This window comes from Cryptotermes secundus, unplaced genomic scaffold, assembly GCF_002891405.2.
Source record: "Cryptotermes secundus unplaced genomic scaffold, Csec_1.0 scaffold60, whole genome shotgun sequence".
Taxonomy (NCBI): Eukaryota; Metazoa; Arthropoda; class Insecta; order Blattodea; family Kalotermitidae; genus Cryptotermes; species Cryptotermes secundus.
In genome coordinates, this window is record NW_019731568.1 from 490,102 (window position 1) to 513,405 (window position 23,304).

Consider the following 23,304-nt stretch of genomic DNA (forward strand, 5'->3'; position numbering starts at 1 on the left):
CCATCCACTGTATCTGCTGAATGGTCGAATTCCAAAGCTCATAATCTTGAAGTCCCGTATTCGAATCTCGCGAGTTCAGACAGACTGTTGCCATCGAGTATTTACGTTCTTTTCTTCGTTATTTCCACGCAACGTTTGAATGTTGTCATAAACAGGCCACGACCGCTTTCTTCTACGTTATTTCCGCTTCATCTTTCACCATCACACTACTGAACTTTGCAGCTGAGTGTTTCGCACATCTGTCTCGTTCTCACGCAATACTGGAATAAATTAGAGGCTATACCTCGCTCCCCCCCCCCCCCCCCNCGTTACCCTGAAACAAGCCTCATCAGCTTCCTTCCAAATCCTTGCAGTGTAGCCCATGGAATATTGGGAGGACTAGAGAGCATGGTGAGATGACTAGCACCCTTCGCTATTTGAAACGTTTTACTTACTTACTCATGGAGCTGAGCCCTTCTGGAGGAACCGCCAATTCTGCAGCTACTCAAGAATTTCCCAGCATTTCATGGAACCCGAAGGTTCATCACCGTGTTCACAAGAGCCCTCCGCTGGTCCCTATCCTGAGCCAGATCTATCCAATCCATACCATCCCATCCTATCTCTCTAGGATCAGGTATTACCAGATCAGCTGTATCGATTTCTGTCTGCCTAACATCACTGACCCTATGTACATTCATTAACTGAGAGAAGTAGTTCCTCCACCTATTCAAAATGTTGTGGGAATCTGCAAGCAGATCACCATTCTCATCCTTCACTAAGTTACTGCTAGGCTGGTAACCATTGTTAAAGTCATTTATTCCTCTATACAGGTCTCTAATGTTCTTGTTCTTACTGTTCGTTGCAAGCTCATCAATTTTGTCTTTCAGATATTCCCTCTTTTTGTTCCTGAAATGCCTGCTGACCTCATGTCTTATATTGTTCAGATTATCCCCATTTAACTCGCTTTGATCCTGTAACCATTGCAATTTGGCCTGCTTTCTTTGATCTGATAATTTGGAGCATCCTTCGTCGAACCCTGGCTTATGGTTTTTCGGTGCATAATAACCTAGACTCTCTTTGGTAGACAGTTTTATATTCTCTCTGATAGTTTCCCAAGTTTTATTAACATCCACCTCAGTGTCCAAGTTTTCCAAAGCCGCGAACCTATTTGAGATTTCAACACAATACTGCTCTTTACCCTCTACCTCATTTAATTTCTTGAGATTGAACTTCTCCATATGAACTTTGTGTGTTGTTTGTTTGCTCACTGCCAGTCTTTCCCTAACCTTTGCCACTACCAGGTAGTGGTCAGTATCACAATCTGCTGCCCTGAATGATCGGACATCAAGTATACTTGAGTGCTGTCTCCTTTCTATCAAAATATGGTCTATTTGATTGTGTATCTTCCCATCAGGCGATGTCCAAGTAAATTTATGGATGTTACAATGTGGGAACATTGTACTTTTGACAGTAAGATTTTTTGATGTGGCAAAGTTTACTACGCTAACTCCATTATCATTACTAATTTCATGCAAACTTTCATTCCCAATTGTTGGTTTGAAAATGTCTTCCTTCCCTACTTTGGCATTGAAATCTCCTAACAAAATTTTCATAGGGTACTTTTGGAATTTATCAAATACATGTTCTAGTTCTTCATAGAATCTATCCTTTATGTCATCAATTTTATCTTCTGTTGAGGCATGAACATTCATAACAATGATATCACACCAGCGACCTTTTATTATTATATGATATCCTATCACTAACGAACTCTACCCTCTTAACTGCTGATATGATTCTCTTATGTACGAAAAAAAACCTGTACCTAATTCAAGATTTTCATTCCCCTTTCCATAGAAAAATGTATATTCGCCTGCTGGTGCGATGCCACCTCCATCTCATCTGACCTCCTGTACTCCCGCTAAATCTAACTTATATTTTAAGATTTCTTCTGCCACTGCCCTGAGCAAACCTGCCCTATACAAACTTCGTACATTCCAAGTGCCAAATCTAATATCCACTTTCATTAGCTTCGGTCATTTATGCAAGGAATCAGTCCAGGTCCGAGGCTTTGTGTTCATTTTCGTAACATAATGATTTGTTATGGTGAGGAGTTGTTAGCCCCACGCCCAACCCCCAAGCTGGAGGGGCACCCCTTGTCGGCTGTCCGCGACTGCTTATTCAATATATTAACAGCTTCCCTCCAAAACTGGAGGGCGTCTCCTCCATCCGCAACCTGAGGACGTGCCATGCCGTGGTGACAGGGACCCACCTAACATGGATTTGAAACGTTTTACCTTCAAATATTAGCCTGCAAACAAGAATGATGAGACCAGACTGGAATTCTTTGGCTGGATGGGTAGCTTAGGCTGCTCTTTGGCTATCCGGCAAAAAAGAAAATGTGTATAATGCCTGAGCTGCTAGGCTAGGGTATAATGTTGCTCAGTGTAATCCTAGGATATGCCAGGCTGGTTATCTGGGTGTCTAACTTACTAGCTGCATTGCTAGGCTTGGCTAGGCTAGCTATCTAACTCACAGTGTTGCTATGGCAGGTTACAATAGCTATCTTAGTGTCTTAATTTATCTGCTGCACTCCTAAGGTAAGCTTGGCTGGCCATCTGGATGTCTTATTTACTTCATGTATAGGTAGGCTGGGCAGGCTATCTGGGTGTCTAACTTATAAGCTATATTGCTAGGGTAGGCTATGTTTGTTACATGGGGGTGTCTCATGTACTGTATTACTTGGCTATGTTAGGCTCTCTGGCTGTATAATTTACTCACTCTTTTGATAGGATAGGCTATATTTCTTATGTGGGGGTGTCTCATGTACTGTATTATTTGGCTGTGCTAGGCTCTCTGGCTGTATAATTTACTCAGTGTATTGCTAGGGTAGGATATATATTTTATATGGGGGTGTCTCATGTACTGTATTACTTGGCTATGCTAGGATCTCTGGCTGTATAATTTACTCACTCTATTGATAGGGTAGGCTGTGTTTGTTATCTAGGGGTGTCTCATGTACTGTATTACTTGGCTATGCTAGGCTCTCTGGCTGTATAATTTACTCAGTGTATTGATAGGCTGGGCTAGGCTTTATATCAGGGTGTCTATCCTACTTGCTGTATTCCTAGGCTGGGTATCTGGGTCTATTTGCTGTCAGGGTAGGCTAGGCTCACTATCTCGGTGTCATACTTACTCGCTGTTCAACAGGCTATCTTGGTGTTGAACTTACACACTGTGATGAAAGGTTAGGCTAAGCTTGCTGTCTGAGTGTCCCACTTACTCAATGTATCACTGTGGTAGGTTAGGCTCACTATATGGGTATCTTACTCACTGAATTAATAAGCTAGGCTATGTTTACTCTCTTGGTGTCTAACTTACTAGCCATATTGTTAGGCTAGTCACGGCTCAACATCTTGGTGTCTCACACTCTGTACTGCAAATTTATGCTGGGTTCTTTATATGGGTGTTTAATTTACTCATTTTGTTGCTAGGGTATACAAGGCTATCTGTGTGTCTAATTTACTCACTGTATTGCTAGGGCAGGCTAGGCTAGCCTCCTGGGTGTCTAACTTACTGCATGTGTTGATAGGGTAGGTCAGGCTGCCGTTTTGGTTTCATACCCTACTCATTGTATCATTATGATGAGCAAGGATAGCTAAATGAGCGTCTTAGTCACTTGCTCTATTGCTAGGTTAAGCTATCTGGAAATCTTACATAACCTCTGCATTGCTACAGTATGCTAGGCTCACCATCTGGGTGTCTAATTAACTCGCTGTACTGCTATAGTAGGCTAGGCTCAGTCTGAATGTCTAACTTAATCGCGTATTGCTAGGATACTATCTGTGTCTTATTTACTATGTTGCTAGATTAGGCTAAGCTCACTGTACAAGTCTTACTCAGTGTATTGCTTGGGTAGGCTAGGCTTACTGTCTATGTGCCTAATTTACTCATTATACTGCTAACATAGGCTAGGGTTGCTATTTGGATGTCCGATTTAGTCGTTTTGCTAGGGTAGGCTGGGCTCACTATCTGGGCATCTAACCTACTGTGTTCCTAGGCTAGGCTAGGCTAGGCTCTCTATCTGGGCATGTAACTTCTTCACTGTATTGATGGTGTTGGATAGGCTGGCTATTTGGTTAAATAATTTTGCTTTTTTTTTTTTTTTAGTTTCTTGTGGTGGGGTGAGACTGAGACTACTCTGTATGGCTACTAATTGGCCTATTGCACAAGCCCTGGATGATAGATGAGTATGGAGGATTTGGTGAATCAGAATGGGCAGGGGAAACCTGCCTCAGTGCCACACATGACCTTTGATCGCATCCAGGCCACCGGTGTGGGAAGCCGGCAAATAACCAGCTGAACTATGATACGTACTGGTGTATAATTTACTTTGTATTCCTACAGTGGTCTAGGTTTGCTATCTGGGTGCTATCTTACTCAGTATTTGTTAGGGCAGGCTATGTGGGTGTGCAGTTTACTTGCTGCATTGCTAGTGTAGTCTAGGCTCTCTCTGCATGTCTACTTTACTTACTGTACTGCTGGGATAGGGAAAGCTCACTATCTGGTTGTCTAACTTATTCTCTGTATTCCTAAACAGGCTCGCTACATGACTGAAATACTCCCTATATCACTAGCGCAGGCTAGACTTGCTATCTGGGTGTCTCAAGTCTTTATTTATTAGCTAGGGTAGGTTAGGCTCAGTATCTGGATGTATAATTTGCTTGCTGTTTTGGTATGAGAGGCAAGGCATGCTGTGGGTCTGATTCACTTGCTGCATTGTTAGGTAGGCTGCACACCAGCATGTAGTAGTATTTAGTCGGTGCCTCATCTTATGAAGTACTGTCCCTTCTGCAGGGAATGTAAACAACGGCATTACATTCCCTACAGAACGGACAATACTTTGTAAGATCAGGCACTGACTAAATAATTAACATTAATATTACTACATCTATGTCACGAGCCTCCAAAACAGTTTATTATATATACATAAAATATAGAATACTCCAATTTGCCCGTGGGAACACAACAAAATCACAAAAACCAACAACTGACTCGATGATGTAAAGCATCACTCGAAGAATTTTATTCTTGTTTTATATAGTCTAATTTATTGTATTTTTATGCCAAGTATTTTAATATAATTAATATTATTGTGTCCAATTTTACTAGTACTGCAGTTCAGTGGTGTATATATGTTAGCCATGTATTTGCCTGATGATGGCCTTTAATAGCTGAAACATGTAGCGGAGCCAAACTTGGCACTCACCTTGATATACTCGTAGTTCTGTTGTGACAATTTTAATAAAGAAATTGTATAAAACAATGATAAATTTACACTTTTTGTAATGTTGTCTTTACTCACTTTCCTACTTTCTTTAGACTTCTGTAACTGGACCTGAATCTTCAGAAGGAACTAGAATATTTTTTCTATTATTCCTTGCAGGAGCAAGGCCTGCCATATGTTCTTCTGCATCACAATGATCTTCATCTCACCCCCCTTGTAGAAGCTTCTTCTCCTGCTGTTCTTTCCTGTTCTTACTCCTACTACCTGCAGAATTCTAAATCAGTGCTCCTCAAGTTACACTGTGATTGTGACCCTTATACATGCACAGTTTTCTGATGCTTCTGTTCCTGTGTTCCTACTTTATTGTCATGGACAGGTTATCTAAGAATGGTCAAAGTCAAAGCTCAAGAGAAATTTGTTTCTTTACAATGATAAAAATTGTAATATTGCATACAATAGGCTTAAAACATGTTGGGGTAAATCATAAAATCATTTAGTTTCATAAATTTGTCTGAATAATTACAGATTATTATGTATATGCTTGGCACAATATGCATTTAGATCTGAGAAAGCAATAGAGAAAAAAGTACAAAATTTATGAATCTTAATATTACATAAATAGAATAAGTATTACAAATTTTTAACAAGCATAAAAATCTAAGATAATTATATCTGCTAAGCATGTGCTTATCAATGAGTCTGAGTCTTAAAAACAGGCTTGTTAGAAAAGGATAACCAACAACCACTTTGTACACATTTTATAAATTACAGGAAAAGCTACAGTCCAAAAGTGTTATATATTATTTCTTGCCAGCAGTAACATATGAAAAATATGCACTGACAGTTAAAATATAAAGTGATCATGCTCTTTATAAATACACCGGCAGCACATTACAGGCAGCAATTGATTGACTCAGTCTTGTGATTTGCATGGGTTTACAGTTCAAGGAGCACTCTCCTTTCTTCAGTCCTGTTACAGAGTTGTGCCACAGACTCTAACTCTATATATCTACAGGTTAAATACAGCAGAGAGCAATGCTTGAAGTCAACCACAACTTAGATGGGCAGTTCTGAAGTATTAATAAATTATGGAAATTAAAATTAAAATAATCCACAAACTGAGCAGACTTCATGAAGACAGAATAATAATTCCTTCAGTGGTATGTTGTATTTTAGCATCCTGTTGCACTGATTAATATTCATAATGTGTATGTATTAACAGTCAAGTGCATACAATCTTATTTATCACTTCTACACTACATGTTTCGGCAGTATGCTGCCATCTTCAGGTGTATCGATCCGTTAACCATTTCACTGCTTGCCTTTATATGTCCACTTACAAACAATATAAAATTTATATATGTCCTTATATAATAATAAAGTTTATGTATTTAAAACTTGTTAAAACCTATTATCTCATGAATCATATTTTAAATATGTGTGTGTTATTGATCATCCACATGGGGGTCGTTCTTCTTATGTCGCTAATGTTGTGTGTATATTGTGTCTTATGATGTGTTCTACTCTTGTGGTTGCGTGCGTTGTATCGTTGGATGTGACTTAAAGGTTTTAATTAGTATATTGCAAATAAGAGTGCTTACAAATGCTACTAAAAGAAAGATCTGTAGACTTTATTTGTACTATATAAGACAGGATACCATTCCTTGCAAACAAACTCTGCTCTTTTACTGAATCAGAAAAGGCTGAGCAACAAAAAGGAACACATTTTACGATTAAAGAGGCAGGGGAACTAAATTAATTTTTATGTGGTCATTTGTAATTAAAATTGAATCCCTTCATGTTCTGCAGAATTTGAGGACCAAGAATTTTGAATATAACACAAAAACACACTATCGGGGAGAACAATCAGTGACAGTGAATCCTTGCTATGTTTTATTTCACTTTAACATATTGTGGCATATTAGCTCTATGCAGGAACTGTTGAGCCACAGAGGCCTCGGGGCACGTGCACAACTGGAGAGTTGCGTATTGTATCAGCGTGTTGCTAGGTGACAACTCTGTGAACAGGTGGATTGCACAACAGGAAGTCCGAGTGATGTCACATATCCTCACTCATCCTGTCACTACCCAACACTCGGTAGGCAATGCGTGGGTAGACACACCCGACAATAATATCTGATATCTGTTGCAGAGAAGCCACGTGTTTTCTATGTGGTCCATGCCGAGCCTATATAAGGAGCAGCGAACACTATTCAGGCAGTATTGAAGATGGAGTATTTGGGAGTTTGTAGAAGACCTGTGAAGATTTAAAGGGTGATTGAAGACCTTAATTATGTGCAATATTTGGAGTGACTTGAAGTGACAGCTTCTGTGTGGAGATCCATTGCTAAGAGACGATTAGTGGAAGACTGAAAATCCTAGTGCGTGTGCAATGGTGAACTGGAGAGTGTATGTAAATCAGCAATAGCACTGTGATTTGAGTGTAATCGAGAGAGTGTGTGTAACCATGCTGTTAATAAATCCAATGATCCGAACTAGAACCCGTCATTTCGTCATGCATACCCCCTTATACACGGCAATATTTTGAAAGTTAACATATATTTTATTAATGCTGTAACCAAAACACCACATAAATAATGTATGAATCTTTCAAGTTATGGTACTGCATTGTACCACAGATTTCATTATTATATAGGCTAAGGAATTCTGAGAATCCATACGGTAATTTTCTATTACAGTGTTTCTGCAGAACAAACTATAAAGAATTACTGAATTATGGAAAATAATACGTTATGTAAATGCCGTCTTCTTGGATGTGGTGCTGTGTAGATATTGTGTAAACCAACGTTTCGGAGGAGCTTATTGCCTCCATCTTCAAGGCATAAAAATCCGCAAGTGAGGAACCAGCATGAGCAGGTGCCTGCATATTTTTATACCCTGAAGTTGGAGGCGAGAAGTTCCTTTGAAACGTTGGTTTACACAATATCTACATGGCCTTACATCCCATGAGATAGCATTCTTCATAGTCACCACAGTGAAAACCTCAAATCTTACAAGTTATGTACTTGATCAAATCTGTGGAACACAATATTTTCTTTGCTGTACTAGAATGCTACTTTTGTGTAGGCATAAAAAAATGTCATGCCCTAAAAAGCCTTCCTTTATGTCAGATTACACAACAGGTATTAACTGCAAGGTCTGTCACTTATTATATTACCATTATCAGTAATTCGGAGCACTAAGTAACCATTTCATTTAATGCTGTTTCATTTATTAAAATACAGTAAGAGTTGCAGATACTCCCTGTCTTTAATTTGGAGTTGATATTTCTGTATTAAGTAGATAAGATTGCTATGAGTATCTGTGTTGAGATTTCATTGTATTTGACTGAGCATATGAAAAATAAACATTTGACACCAGATCAGTGACATCACAATAGAAGAATTTTGGTACAGCAGTGAGGAAATTCCATGTTTTCCACACATGCCACTGAAGGAGCCAACGTGGTCTTCATATCTAATTTAATTGCCCCTCATACAACACACCTCATTCCAATTTTGGTGCTATCTATCAGTGGCCCAGCAAATAATCAATTACAACTGGACGAAGAATTTGTATGCATGGCTCCCTCCTGTATATACATACTATAATAACAAATCAACATTTCAAATAGGTTTTGGCCTTGGAAGAAAAGCTTGTATCTATATTTCACAGTTGAATGAGTCTTACATTATTTTAACAAGGCAAGGATACACCACAACATAATTCCTTTGAAGTTATAGAATACAGACAATAAATACATTTATTCTAGGATGTTAAAAATTAATAAATCTTGCAACAAAATTTCAACAAAACTGACATAATATATATTTTTTCAAAATTAGAATACTTCTAACTCTAACACTTTCCTTCACAATTCATGCATAAATGGCAACAACTCTGTAACCCCAACACAAACCCACAGTGTCTCTCCCAACTGGGCCTCTTAAAAGGCATCATACCTAGTTCGTGTAAGTCTGTGAGAATGTCTATTCTTTATATACGAGTTTCAGGCTCATTGAGCATATCAACCGATGTGGCAAGACCTCTGTGGCCAGCCAACTGTGGTGCCATCATCTCAGCACGGACCTCATCTCGAACTTTAACCAGCACCCGCCTCACTTCTCGATTGTGTGGCGGAGCAACGCGTAGTGCTTCCTGCACATCCTCCAGTGCCTCCTCAAACATTCTGTTAAACAAAACCATTGCTTTTATTATTTAATTATTTAAAGGCACCATGACAAATGAAAGTGAAAAATGTGTGGACAAAGCAGTCATGTTTTCTTTCTAGCCACAGTGCTAGTGTCCTAAGACTATATACATATATGCATATTGTGACGAGCTATCTTACGTCCATCGCCGCGCAACAGCTACAGTGGAAATTGTGGAGATCCCACAGCATCAAATCATAGCGACAAATTGCCGCTGAGTAACAACGGATGAGACGAAACTCGTTACTTATCTATAAAGAGCGTTCCCGAAGCAACGGATTGCTGAACACGGGATATCGAACCTTGGTGAATGGTGTCTCGTATCCAGTCCACAGAACACCTACATAAGCCGAGAGTGACAGAGCTAATTAGCCTTCATACAATACAGTTGGAACCAAGTCGCCATACAAGACAGTTGGAACCTAGTCACCATACAAGACAGTTGGAACCTAGTCGCAACATCGCAGAAGTCACGTGATACCACAAGCAATAATCGTATGGTTAAAAAAAACGGATGGAAGGAAGGCAAAACACCGAAGAAAAGGTGGAGCTAACACGCAGAAGATGAACACCTTAGGAAACGAAACCAAGCAAGAACCATTAGGCTGTTTGGGGACGAACAACCTTTAGAGGGGAGCAATGTCACATGTTTGGAATCCAGAAGATTTACTACCATGGTAACGCAATAACAATTATCCGTTGCGTAGACAATGCCGAAACAACGAACACGTTCCCCCAGAGATGAACAACAGAAGGCCGTTGAGTAACAACGGATGGGACGAAACATGTTACCAGTGTATAAAGAGCGTTCCCAAAGCAATGGATTGCCAAACACGTGAGATCGAACCTTGGCAAAAGGTGTCTCGTATCCGGTCCGCATAACACCTACATAAGCCGAGAACAACAGAGCTGATTAGCCTTCATGCAACGCAGTTTGAACCGAGCCTTCATACAAGACAGTTGGAACCCAGGCTTCATACAAGACAGTTGAAACCTAGTCGAGGCGTCGCAGAAGTCACGTGATACCACAAGCGATAATAATTGTATGGTGTATAAGTGAGTGTCCAATAAAGATTCACTGAATCCGAGACCCATGTGAAGTTATTTGTCGCGTGACACACCCAACACGTGACAATATGTATATGCAAACAGGAGTAGGTAACACTAGAAATGAGGCTTTGCATACTGTAGACAGGTACTCTCAAAAGTAATATTTCTCACTTAAATGGGAGAAAAAAAAACAATGAATAAACCTGCTATGTTCGTATTTTGCCTTTATTTTGTCTTTGTTACTAATGTTGTATTGCCTAGGCACCTCACCCTAATCTTCAATCCATGTGACCAGTAACAGCATGTATGTAACTTTAGTTATACACAAATACATACCTTATCAACCCATTCATGTCTCAATAAGAAATTTTACAAAAATATGCTTAAAGAATCACAAAATATTTCAGAAAAAGCTTTCATAAATTTGGCTATATGTATCTTCATAAATTAAGGTCAAAGCTCAAGGTAAACTATTGTGAGTGGCATATAAAATGAAAACCCACTTAAGAGCTTTCAAGTGGTACACAAATGAGTTCTTATCTTAATTAGGACCAGCTTTACATGTATTTTAGTGAATTGGAATATGGGAAAAAGCAAAACCTCAAAATTCAACAACTTTTAAATTAATTCACACAGGAAGTAAAAACTTCATACTCATGAGACTCTGTAGGCTTACAAAATACTGTTGAAATCCAAAGTGGTCATGTCAACTGCTGTGTTGATTTGACATGGAAGGAGTGAACCAGTTATCTCAGAGCCTAAGTACTGATTGTAAAGCATGCTTACCGTAAGTCAACTCTTGCTTTTGCTCTTGCATAGTATGCTTCAAATGATTCAGGCTTAAGCTTCAGAACTTGATTAGCCAACTCCACAGCTTCCTGACATTCCTGGAACCAGAACATTATAACTGATCACTCACTCAGTTTGCAATATAATCCTTCATCTTTGTGTCAAATTCAATATACATAATTAAGATATGAAAAAACTAAATGAAAACAGTGCTATGTAGATAATATTTGATACCAGTATTGACTCCCAAGTTTCCACTCTCTTTACAACTAAATCTACTGCTGCAAAGATTGAAATTATATTTCAATAAACATTCACCATATCAAATATCTTTCTAACAGAAGTTATAGTTCTTCATGAGACAAATAGTGGATATCATGTACCAATTTCTTATAACAAGCCATTTTCCAGGAAACTTGATTGATTTTGATTTGAGCATTATTTGAAGCAAGGGTTACACTGAATCAATATAAATCGCTATTAAATTCACTCAGTAACATTTAGAGTAGACCGCTAACACCGAATTTAATTAAAATATGAGCGGCAGCTTCAAAAATGAAATATGAGGAAGGATGGCCAGACGTTAGTTTGTCTTGCATGTCATGCAAACATAAAATCAGAAGAATATGAACAGTGAAAAAATATCTGGACCAAAGAGAGAGGAAGCAACTAGAAATTGAGACAATTACATCATGCAAAGATTTACTTAATATTGCTATTAATTTATGGTGGTTAAATCAAAGCCACTAAGGCATGCAGAATAATAGTATACATCATGGGTGTAACAAATATATAGGGGACAATTAGTTTGGGAAATGTAATCAATGAAGATGAGTTGGGATACTGAAAAGCAGATGAACTAAACTGGACATAAAAGGAAAGGCAGATGGGATGTGAACAGAACTGAAAGTCCAAACTTCTGCACTGATTGTGATGGATCATTAAATTCCATAACAATGAGGCACATTCTCATAGGTGAATACATATTATCTGTTCAGAAAGTGCTTTGTACCGAGGTACTGGTTACTGCTGTACATGACACTTACATTCATCTTCCTTTTACACCGTGACTGATTGAGTAGAAAATTTACACGAAGCTGCTCAAATGTAGCTGTATGTTCACACAGATCTTCGGTGGGAAATTTCTTGAGAGCATATTGATAACGGTGGGCTGCCTCTTTCAGCCTACTCTTCCTGTACAGAACGTTGCCATCTTCCAGCAACTTGTTCAGCAGAATAAGCCTGAAGAAATACACAATTCAGTGGTTGCAACTGGTACCTGCTGTGCTTGCCACAAACATGAGGCAAGCCTCACTAATGAGGTACATAATAATTTTAAATGAGGAACTTGATTTGAGCATTTAATGTGAATGGAAGAAAAAAACTGGCCAAAAAGAATACAAACTAATTATACTCCACCAGGAAATCAGAAGACAGATTGACCAATGAAACTGGCAAATGAAAGAATTAAAACAAGCCATGACTAGTACAGGACTGAGCACTGCTTGGGGACAGCAAATGTCTGTATAAAGATGACTACTACCACTACCACCACCTCCACTGATGATGGCACTGCTACTGTTAGCTTATTAGGCAGCCAAGAATGGATTCTTTATGTGAAAGAACCAAAACAGCTTAGCCAGTAAAGTGTCTGGCTGTGGGCTGATCCTGAATAGGGCAGGCTTTTACATTATTACCATGCCCAGAAGCAGCTATGGCATCCATCCAATCTCCTAACCAAGAAGTACCAAAGACTCCCTTCCCTAGCAGTATAAAGTAGTCAGAGCATGAAGCTGAGCACACACCTTAACCTATTGGCAAGGTTAAGAATACGAGGGGGTACCCAAAAGAAACCAAACTTATTTTTTTTAAACTTATTTATTCAAATTTTAAGCACAAGCCTTCAATCCCCTTCAAAGTACTCTCCACTTACACTAATACACTTGTCTGGTCTTTTATTCCATTTTTCAAAACATTGTCTAAATTCATCTTTTGAGATGCTTGACAGCGCCTCCGGCGTTTTTTCCTTCACCTCAGCAACATCAGCAAAACGCTTTCCTTTCATGTCTCTTTTCATTCAAGGAAACAAAAAAAAAGTTGCACGGGACAAGGTCGGGTGAGTATGGAGGGTGAGGAACAGGGGTCATACCATTTTTGGTCAAGAATTGTCGTGTGTGAGCAGGGGCATTGTCATGATGGAAAAACCAGTCACCTGAGTCACTCCCGACAGCTCCACAATTTCTTCAATGGTCCGTCGTCAATCTTCCTTGATGATTTCATGAATTTTTTCAACATTTTCATGTGTTCGGGCCATGGAAGGACGCCCAGAATGAGGTTTGTCATCAATTGACATTTCACCATTTTTGAAACGGGAAAACCACTCAAACACTTGAGTTTTCACCATAGCATCGTCCTTGTACACCGTTTTTAACATTTCAAGAGTTTCTGTTTCACTTTTCCCAAACAAAAAGCAGAATTTCACTGCCGCACGCTGTTCACGAAAATCAGCCATTGCAAAAACGATGATCACACAAAACAGTTGTCACTATAAACTCTGCTGAAACTAGTCCTTACCTTCTGAAGCAACAGTAGTCGGCTTATCGACTCAGGAATGTTATCTCTATGCGCTCATAGCGGCAAAACGCGGTACTACAAAAGCTCTGTCCACAAAAAAATTAGTTTGGTTTCTTTTGGGTACCCCATCATATATAATGGAGCTTTACCTCCAGCTACCTTAAAAATTCTCATGTCATGGAGATTACACACAGAGAAAACTTCACCTTTTTATATTAATATACACACATCTTCTAAAGCAAATTTTATTTTTGCATAAACAGGAACTGCCCAGTCAATTTGTTCAAAACAGGGAAATCAAATTTAACGTTATTATCATGTATTCTTTTGGAGATAGAGCCATGTCAGACTGATGTGTCAGCTTCACACCACAACTTACAATATGGGCAGACTAAAAAATTTATTTTTTGTGTTTGTCCAAAAATGTCTAGTGCTGATCTTCTTTTCTGAAAGACGCATTTTATTTAGTACTACAATCTGTATATTTTGCAGCAACATAAAACCATGGTGACAGCTAATTCAGTTGTGATTAATGTACTAATGAGAATTTAAACAGCATAGGCATGAGCCAGGATAGTTCAGTCAGTACAGTGACTGCTTGTGAGATGACATCATGGTTTGATTCCTAGAAGAAGCAAAATTTATCTTGTGAGGTTTTTTAGATTCTCATGGTGGTGACTACCTTCTGGAATGTGATGCTTTGTAGTCTGGCAGAAGTTTACTGACAACTCAGAGGAATGTACTGTCTCAATCTAAAGGTCAAATAGTAATTCCAGCAGCAGCAGCAGCAAGCAGAATGACTCTGTTTGCTGCTTGTTTGGTTTATTCACTGACCATGAAGATGGAGGCAGCAGGTTCCTCCAAAACAACAGTAAACTTCTACCACACCATATGGCATCACATCTCAGAAGACAGAACTCTTCAAACTCATTCTTCATCACCACATCCAGACTAGTCCTGGGGCATACCCAACTCCTAACATACAGGTTCAAGAAATGCATCCTGTTGTGTGTGTGTGTGTGTGTGCGTGTGTGCATTCGTGCATGTGTGCGTGCATCGTGTAAAACCTTCAACACAACAAATATGCAATTAATTCATCACTACATTTGTGTCAATTGAGTTTAACTATGTTAAAATTATGTGACATATTTCGGCTCACTTGGAGCCATCATCAGGTGGTGCATTATTTAAAGCTACAAAATATTAAATTATAATTGTCATTAATATAGATCCATATTCCAATTATTTTAAAAATTATTTATAAATTAATATATAAAACAGTTTTATTTAATTTAAATCCACATCATTATTTGCACAGGTCAACTCAGTTTTATACTTTGGTTGAATTAAATAGTGTCATGCTTCATAAAATCGGTACATATAATTATGTTAGATACGATTTTTAGTGTCTGTTAATCACATTTTATATTGTCAAAACAGTGCGCTGTTTCAATGAATGATATATTTAACAGGCTGAATCGTTGGTTTTCTATAATTCTGTTGTCCGCAGCACTGTTTCTTGTTTCACTGTTTATCAAACACTCCATGATAAACAAGAAACAGCATAATAGAAAACTCAGAGATGGATCAACCTGTCAATTTATATATCATTCATGGAAAAATGAGATACAGTACATAAAACAAGTTAGCAAAGGCAAGAAAAAACAACATTACAGTATCAGGGATGACACATTACCTAAGAATAATTCAACACAGGTTATTTAGTATTGATATATACAGCACCACACTTGCTTGACAATATAAAATGTGAGTAACACACACTAAAAAATCATACTTAAAAATTATATCTAACATAATTATATGTACCAATTTTATGAAGAGTGACACTATTTAATACAATCAAAATATAAAACTGAGTTGACCTGTGCAGATAACAATGTAAATCTAAGTCAAATTAAACTATTTTATATATTGTTTTATATATAATTTTGTATCATAAATGTAATATGCATCCATAGTAATCATAATTACAATTCAGTATTTTGTAGCTTTAAATAACATCTAACCTGATGATGGCTCCTAATGAGCCGAAATATGTCATGTAATTTTAACACAGTTAATAAACTCAATTGACTTAAATGTGGTGATGAGTTGATGGTTTACTTGTTGTATTGACGGTTTTATATATATATATATAGCCAGGTAGTAGGTGACTCTAAAAGATTCAGTTCAGTGTCCAGAACAAGATGACCAATCATTTCCATCTAATGTAAAGGTTAAGAATGTGTGAAGCTTTATTCCACTACCCATACACAAATTGACCGCCACTGTGGTCTAGTGGTCAGAGTTCCTGATTACAGATCCAGAGGTCCTGGGTTCAATTCCCAGTGCTACCAGATTTTCTGAGTAGTGGGTCTGGAACAGGGTCCACTCAGCCTCATGAGTATAACTGAGGAGGTACTTGAATGGAAAAGTTGTGGCTCCAGTCTAGAAAACTGGGTTTAACGGATGTGGGGATCCATTGCGCTGACCATGTGACACCCTCTATCAGCAAAAGTTGACACTAACTTTGCCAACAAGCAGTGGTTGCTCGGTCGGTATAGTTCGCTTGTGGACTAAGACCACACAGTTAGTAATATGCACATACAGTTCTTAGGCACAAGGACAACAACAACTGTACTTTTATGAAAACAATTAAACTCACATGATTTCTGGTTTACCAGTAGCCATGGCCCATGTGGCTGGACCAAGCTTGGCACCTTTGCGTAAGAAGCAATGGACCACCTGCGTGTTGCGGCAACCTATGGCTCTGTCCAATGGTCGCATCCCATTGATGTCCACATGCTCAATCATTGCCCCTCTCTCCATGAGAAGCTGAAACCAAAACAACAAAATGGCTTCAAGTTATCATACACTTCCACATAAGATTGAGCAGCTTATCTCAAAAGACTTGTTTTCAACAGGCATCAGATTCCAGTCCTACCTTACAAAGGTCTCTAATTATTCTCCAACATCTTCAGGTGAATTTTAGAATACTGTGTTGAGAAAAGCCACAAGTACTCCCTTCTCTACCATTACATATTCACCATTTATAATTTCTTCCCATCTCATCTCTCCAGCTGAAGCAGTATAATAAAACACACCAGCACAGCAACGCTTCTGTTGCTCAGGTGCAACTTAAGATTTGTATCAGTGAAAGGCTGTGGATAATCCTGAAGTCGTCTTTTTGAGCTAGTTTCGTTTCTCATCTTTACTTCCATTCATTTACATTGTTTTTACAATCAAATTAAAATATTCTGACAAAATTAATAATATTGTCATATGTATGAGTGACTATAGATGGGGTTTGGATTGGTAATTGGATTTACTGACCACTTACAAATGCTAACTACAGGTAACTATAACACTCTCACTAATTCATTCCCTTGTCTTCTCACCACAGCATGCAATAAGTGTTCTTAGTCTGCTAAGCCTTTACCAAGTATTCTCTGGTAACAACTTTCAATGGTGGACCTTCCTCTTCTTCTGGATTCCTCAATTATCCCAATGCCTCCGCTACCAGCTTCTAACACTGACAGCTCACAAGGACTGAACCACAGCAGTCCTCTCACTCACTCACTCATCAAACAACTCGCTCCACTCCATTGCACAGCACTCACTAACTGATCTGAACTTGGTCAGTCAATTCATATAGCCTTGGAGTAGATCCAGAGAGAACACCGCCTGCAACATCCCTTCTATTGTTGCGTGACATCATCATGGACTTTATGTGTTCCTCCATTGCATGTGTATGGGCCACTACCTAGCCATGGGTCTAGTTGCTACAACATTCATAGCTAAATTTGAGCTACCTCTCAGGCTCAAGCCCCAGATACAGTCAAGCTCCCCCAATCAGAGTATGCCACAGATTAATTTCCACAAGTAGTATGAATGTATGAGGGGTGGGCCATAATTATACGGCCCCTTGAACCGTGACCTTAAATGATCTATTGTGCTTCCCCTTTTCATTAACCCTTTATTAATCCTACACTTTGTATGAAATGTAGGACTTTGTTTATGGGGCATCATAGTAGTCACTTGGTCCCATAAAGAACTGGCCCATGTGATGAAACCTTAAAAAAGCCATGGCCTCACAATCACATAGGATATGTGTGACTGATTCACCTTCTTCTAGGCACCTTTCACGGGTGGGATCATCTGTCAATCCCAGCTTGGAAAGGTGTCCTTTTAGGTGACAGTGTCCTGTAAATAGTCCTACCACCCATCTCAGTTGATCTCTGTTTAATTTCAACAGATCCTTCATTCTTCTGGCAGAGGACCCTAGTATAAGTCCCTTTGCCTGTCTGAGTCCAGTTACAGATTCCAAAGGTTTTCTGTAATTTCTGTTCATCCACTCCCTCACCATTTTCTTGGCAACTCCAACTGAGATGCTGCAAGTTGTTTCAGGTCCTATGAAGGGATGTTCAGATCCTGTTCTTGCCAGTTGATCTGCGGTTTCATTCCCTGCAATACTCTCCTACTGAGATGCTGAAAGCTGGTTCAGGTCCTATGAATGGATGTTCAGATCCCGGTCTTGCCAACTGATCTGCCGTTTCAGTATCAACAGTACCCTCATGACCTGGTGCCCATATCAGCTGAACTCTGTTATGTTTGGCCAGTTATATGAGGGATTGATGGCAGTCCCAGAGCAGTCTTGAGGTGATCTGGTATTTGCCAAGTGCTTTAATTGCAGCTTGACTGTCTGACAGAATGCAGATGTTTCTGTTTTTATAGTTCCTATCTAATTTTTCAACTGTGCATGGCTTAATGGCATACACTTCTGCCTTGTAACATGGCAATACACCCCAGCTCCAGTGCTTTTACTTGTCTTGGAGCCATCTGTGTACCAGATTAGTCCCCCCTTTCTCTCGGGCTGAAACCCTTCTATTAGCGAATCTGATTCTGAAGGGTTTATCATAGACATGTCTCAAGATAATTTTTTTAGATCCCACCTATAGAATGGGTTCTTTTACTTGGTAGTTCAAATATGACCGGGACTGATTTTTTTGTAAACAAGCCGCACTGCGCGGAAGCTGTGCGACCTTGAGAGATTGTAACCACAACCTCCACTCTCCCTCCTGTTAGGGTTAGAACCTGTTCAGTGCTGTCTGGGAGTTGCTAGAGGGATGAACATATAGAAGGTACCGCGGAGCATGGAACAACGCATTGTGATCAAATTCCTCGTTGGAGAAAACGTCCCGTCCGCTGAAATTCACCACAGACTCCAACAACAGTATGGGGAAGAGTGTCTCTCACGGACCCGTGTGTCTGAGTGGTGTAAGTGCTTCAGAGAGGGCAGACAGCGCATGGAGAATGAACCGCATGATCGTCGGCCGCGAACATCCGTCACCAAGCCAAACATTGATCATGCAGACGCACTTATTCGTGAGAATAGGCGCATCACTATCAAGGAACTTGGAGCAATGCTGTCCATCAGTGTTGGTAGTGTTGAAGACATCGTGAAATATCACCTGCACTATTGCAAGGTGAATGCATGGTGGGTACCATGCACTTTGAAGGACGTGAACAAAATGGTGTGCATGCAAGTTGCCCGTCGTCTCCTACAGCAGTTTGAAGATGAAGGTGATGCATTTTTGAAGTCTATAGTGACCACCAATGAAACGTGGGTGCGCTACTTCATTCCCGAGTCCCAGCAATCATCACGCAAGTGGCGGCATACCAGTTCTCCCAAACCCAAGAGAGCACGGGGAGCCATTTGGCAGGAAAAGGGATGGCAACGTTCTTCTGGGACTGGCAGGGGGTTATCCATGTAGACTTTCTGACAGATGCCAGAACAGTCAATGCAGCTTATTACTCAGACCTCCTGGCAACAGACATGAAGGAAAAGATCTGATCCAAGCAGAAGAGAGGTGGAAAGTGGGTAGCCTTCCTTCAAGACAATGCACGCCCCCATACGGCCAAAACAACAATGGAAACCCTCCGGAAACTGAAATGGAACCTTCTGACACATCCGCTGTACAGTCCCGATTTGGCACCAAGTGATTTGTACCTGTTCAGAAGGCTCAAATCAGACTTGCAAGGCATGCGGTTTGTGGACAACGACACCGTCATCCAGAATGTTTGGGAGTGGATACACCGCCAACCACAAGACTTTTTTGAAAAGGGCATTAGGATGCTTCCAGAAACGTTGGAAAAAATGTGTTGACTCCGGAGGGGAGTACGTTGAAGTGCAAGTAAGTGTTTGGCAATTTTGGTTTAAAAAAAAAATCAGTCCCGGTCATATTTGAACCACCTTGTATCATGTCCTGAGTCATGTATGCATGCCCAAAACCTTCAGATTTGGGTTTCCATTGATCATTGTAATGCAGTCTGTAATTTCCTGCCTTGGCCTCCACTCCCACTACAAAATGTATTAAGTAAATTCTCGGTTCATTTAACAATGTTTTCTCAGCTGCACAGGTTATATAACAACAAATGGAAGGACAACTGAGAATTGCTAACCATTCAACCACACCATTCAGTAACAATCAATCATTGCCAGATCTTGGCAAAAATACCAGCTGTCCTGAATGAGGTCTTTTATAGCTTTACTAGCTCGTTAAAACAAATGTTATCACTATATGCTGAAAGAGGTTATGATGGCTTCCTTCCCCGCTTTCCATACATTATCATTCTCTCATGTGACTCCTTATTAACATCTCTGAATCAACCAGATGAGGGTGCCAAGTACCCAAATGGAAGGACCTGAAATGCTATGACCAGTGGAGGATGGGATAAATAAAGACTGGAAAAAATCACCTTAAACTACTTTATAGAAGAGTTCTATCTTCTGGGATACAATGCCATGTAGTTCACTAAAAGCCAACTGACTTTCTGAAGGAACATAGCCCCTCTATCTTCAGGGTCAAAGAACAGTCAAGCAAGAAACCACCATGAAACAGGTGGCAAACAGTACTATTCTTTGACCCTGAAAAGAGAGGTGACATGTTCCACCAAAAAGTCAGATGACTTTCAACGGATTACATGACATTACATCCCAGAACATGGAACTCTTCACAGCTGCTGCTGTAAAAAAACTAAAATCCTACTTTGCAGAGAGATCATTCTTTCTGTACACAAACACAGAAGGGAGGAAGGTGTCATATTTTTTGTCTTTTAGCATGCATAGCTAATAGGGCTAGGATACCCTAGCACGGGCTAAGAGGACAGACAGTTTTCTAATCACCTTATCATTAGCAAAGAATGAAGTCTTTGACATGCTGAGGGTGCTAAGGGGGTGGAAGGAAGGTGGGAACAACAGTTCTTTCATTCATTTGCATACATTTACACTGATATTAGTTTGATAAATAGAGGGGTGTCCAAACAAATGTACTTACTCTTTGACAGTCAATATCTTTGGAACAAAATGACATGTAGCTACAATTCTTGCGCGGTAGTGTAGTGTAATGTTTTCTCAACAGATGGTGGAGGTCACATGAGTCATGTGAGTGTCGTGCTGCATGCACGCTGTGAGCAGAAGACAGCAGCAACAATGGCTGAAAGGCTGTTCTTTGAGCAACACAAGGCTGTATTGAAGCGGTACTGATGAGGTGCAATTCAAAATGAACGGTACTGTTAACCGCCACAATTGTGTGTATTGGGCTCCTGTAAATCCACACGTTCATGTGGGCAAGGAAGTGAATCTACCGGGTGTTAATGTGTGGTGTGGTCTGTCATCGCGCGGTTTCATTGGTCCTTTCTTCTTTGAACGTACCGTAACTGGTCAGGTGTATCTCAATATGCTTCAGACATCAATTTTCCCTGACATTCGAGAGCTGTTTGGAGATGAGAGATTTTACCTACAACAAGATGGTGCTCCACCTCACTACCATCGAGATGTCAGGGTGTACGTGGATGACACTCTACCTGAACGATGGATAGGTCGAAGAGGCGCTACTGAGTACCCACCACGGTCTCCAGACCTAACACCTCTCAACTTCTACCTATGAGGAACCTGGAAGGATGAAGTTCATCAGCAAAAGACAGCTACACTGAACACACTACAAGAAACCATCGAAGCATTGTGTGCATCCATCACACCGGACACACTGACAGCTGTAGTTCGCTCAGCAGTTCGACGGCATCAGTTCTGTTTAGCCGCTGATGGTGGTCACTTCGAACACATACAATGACTATCTCTCTCTCTCCATGCAAGAATTGTAACTACATGTCATTTTGTTCCAAAGATATTGACTATCAAAGAGTGTGGACATTTTTTTGCACCCCTCTGTATATGACCTACCTCTAAATGAAACAACAGAAAACAAGCACTTCCTGTCACTATATACCTACAATTCATCATTCCGTATGTGACTTATAGCCAACAGTGCAATACCAGTACTAAATACAAATGGGATAAAGAACAAATTACTGGGATGTTTATTTTCACCACAAGCATAAACCAGATGCTTAAAATTACATATACAGTATGTCCAAAAAGTATCCGACTTTATTTTTTCTGCTGTAAGTAATGGCCAAAGGGGTGGGGAAACTGGGCATAGTGGTAGAAGGGACTTTCATGAGCATGCGTGATTTTTTGCTAATTCGCAACACTGCCGGATGCGTCTGTAGCTGCCTGAGAGTGAAGTGGTGTAACACGTGTTCGTCGCATTCTCGTTTCGCTCAAGATGACAGAACGCTTGGAGCAGCGATACTGCATTAAGTTTTGTCAGAAACTTGGGGATACCCAAGCGGAAACAATTCACAAAATTCAGCAGGCTTTCGGCAATGATGCAATGGGGATCACTCAAAGAGTGGTTCAACCGCTTTAAACATGGCTGTATGTCAGCGGACAGTGAGCAGCATTCCGGGAGACCGTCAATGCTGATGTCATTGAAAAAGTGCGGATACTGATCATGGAGGACCGTCATGGAGGCGTAGTGGTAGAAGGGACTTTCATGAGCATGCGTGATTTTTTGCTAATTCGCAACACTGCCAGATGCGTCTGTAGCTGCCTGAGAGTGAAGTGGTGTAACACGTGTTCATCGCATTCTCGTTTTGCTCAAGATGACAGAACGCTTGGAGCAGCGATACTGCATTAAGTTTTGTCAGAAACTTGGGGATACCCAAGCGGAAACAATTCACAAAATTCAGCAGGCTTTCGGCAATGATGCAATTGGGGTCACTCAAAGAGTGGTTCAACTGCTTTAAACATCGCTGTATGTCGGCGGACAGTGAGCAGCGTTCCAGGAGACCGTCAATGCTGATGTCATTGAAAAAGTGCGGATACTGATCATGGAGGACCGTCGTTTGGCCATCTGTGAAGTTGCTGATGAGGTTGGGATCAGCACAGGTTCCTCAAACACAAATTTAACTGAGGATTTGGGCATGCAAAGAGTAGCGGCAAACTTTGTGCCCAAGCTGCTTTCGCCAGAGCAGCAACAACTCCGTCTTGAGGTCGCGCAGGACATGCTG

The 23,304-nt window shown here is 40.1% G+C and overlaps 1 protein-coding gene across 4 annotated transcripts in view; it reads right to left on the reverse strand.

The window, feature by feature from the left end:
• Positions 1 to 8,657: 8,657 nt before the first annotated feature.
• LOC111867047 (protein TANC2) overlaps positions 8,658 to 23,304 on the reverse strand; it is a 634,194-nt gene continuing 619,547 nt past the window's right edge. For all 4 annotated transcript variants that reach the window (XM_023856516.2, XM_023856514.2, XM_023856515.2 and 1 more), the window contains 4 exons: positions 16,556 to 16,725; positions 12,363 to 12,558; positions 11,314 to 11,414; positions 8,658 to 9,455 (listed from right to left, as the gene is read on the reverse strand). In XM_023856516.2, the coding sequence (XP_023712284.1) occupies positions 9,263 to 9,455; positions 11,314 to 11,414; positions 12,363 to 12,558; positions 16,556 to 16,725 (660 nt within the window). In that variant the 3' untranslated portion in view covers positions 8,658 to 9,262. The remainder of the gene's footprint in view (positions 9,456 to 11,313; positions 11,415 to 12,362; positions 12,559 to 16,555; positions 16,726 to 23,304) is intronic.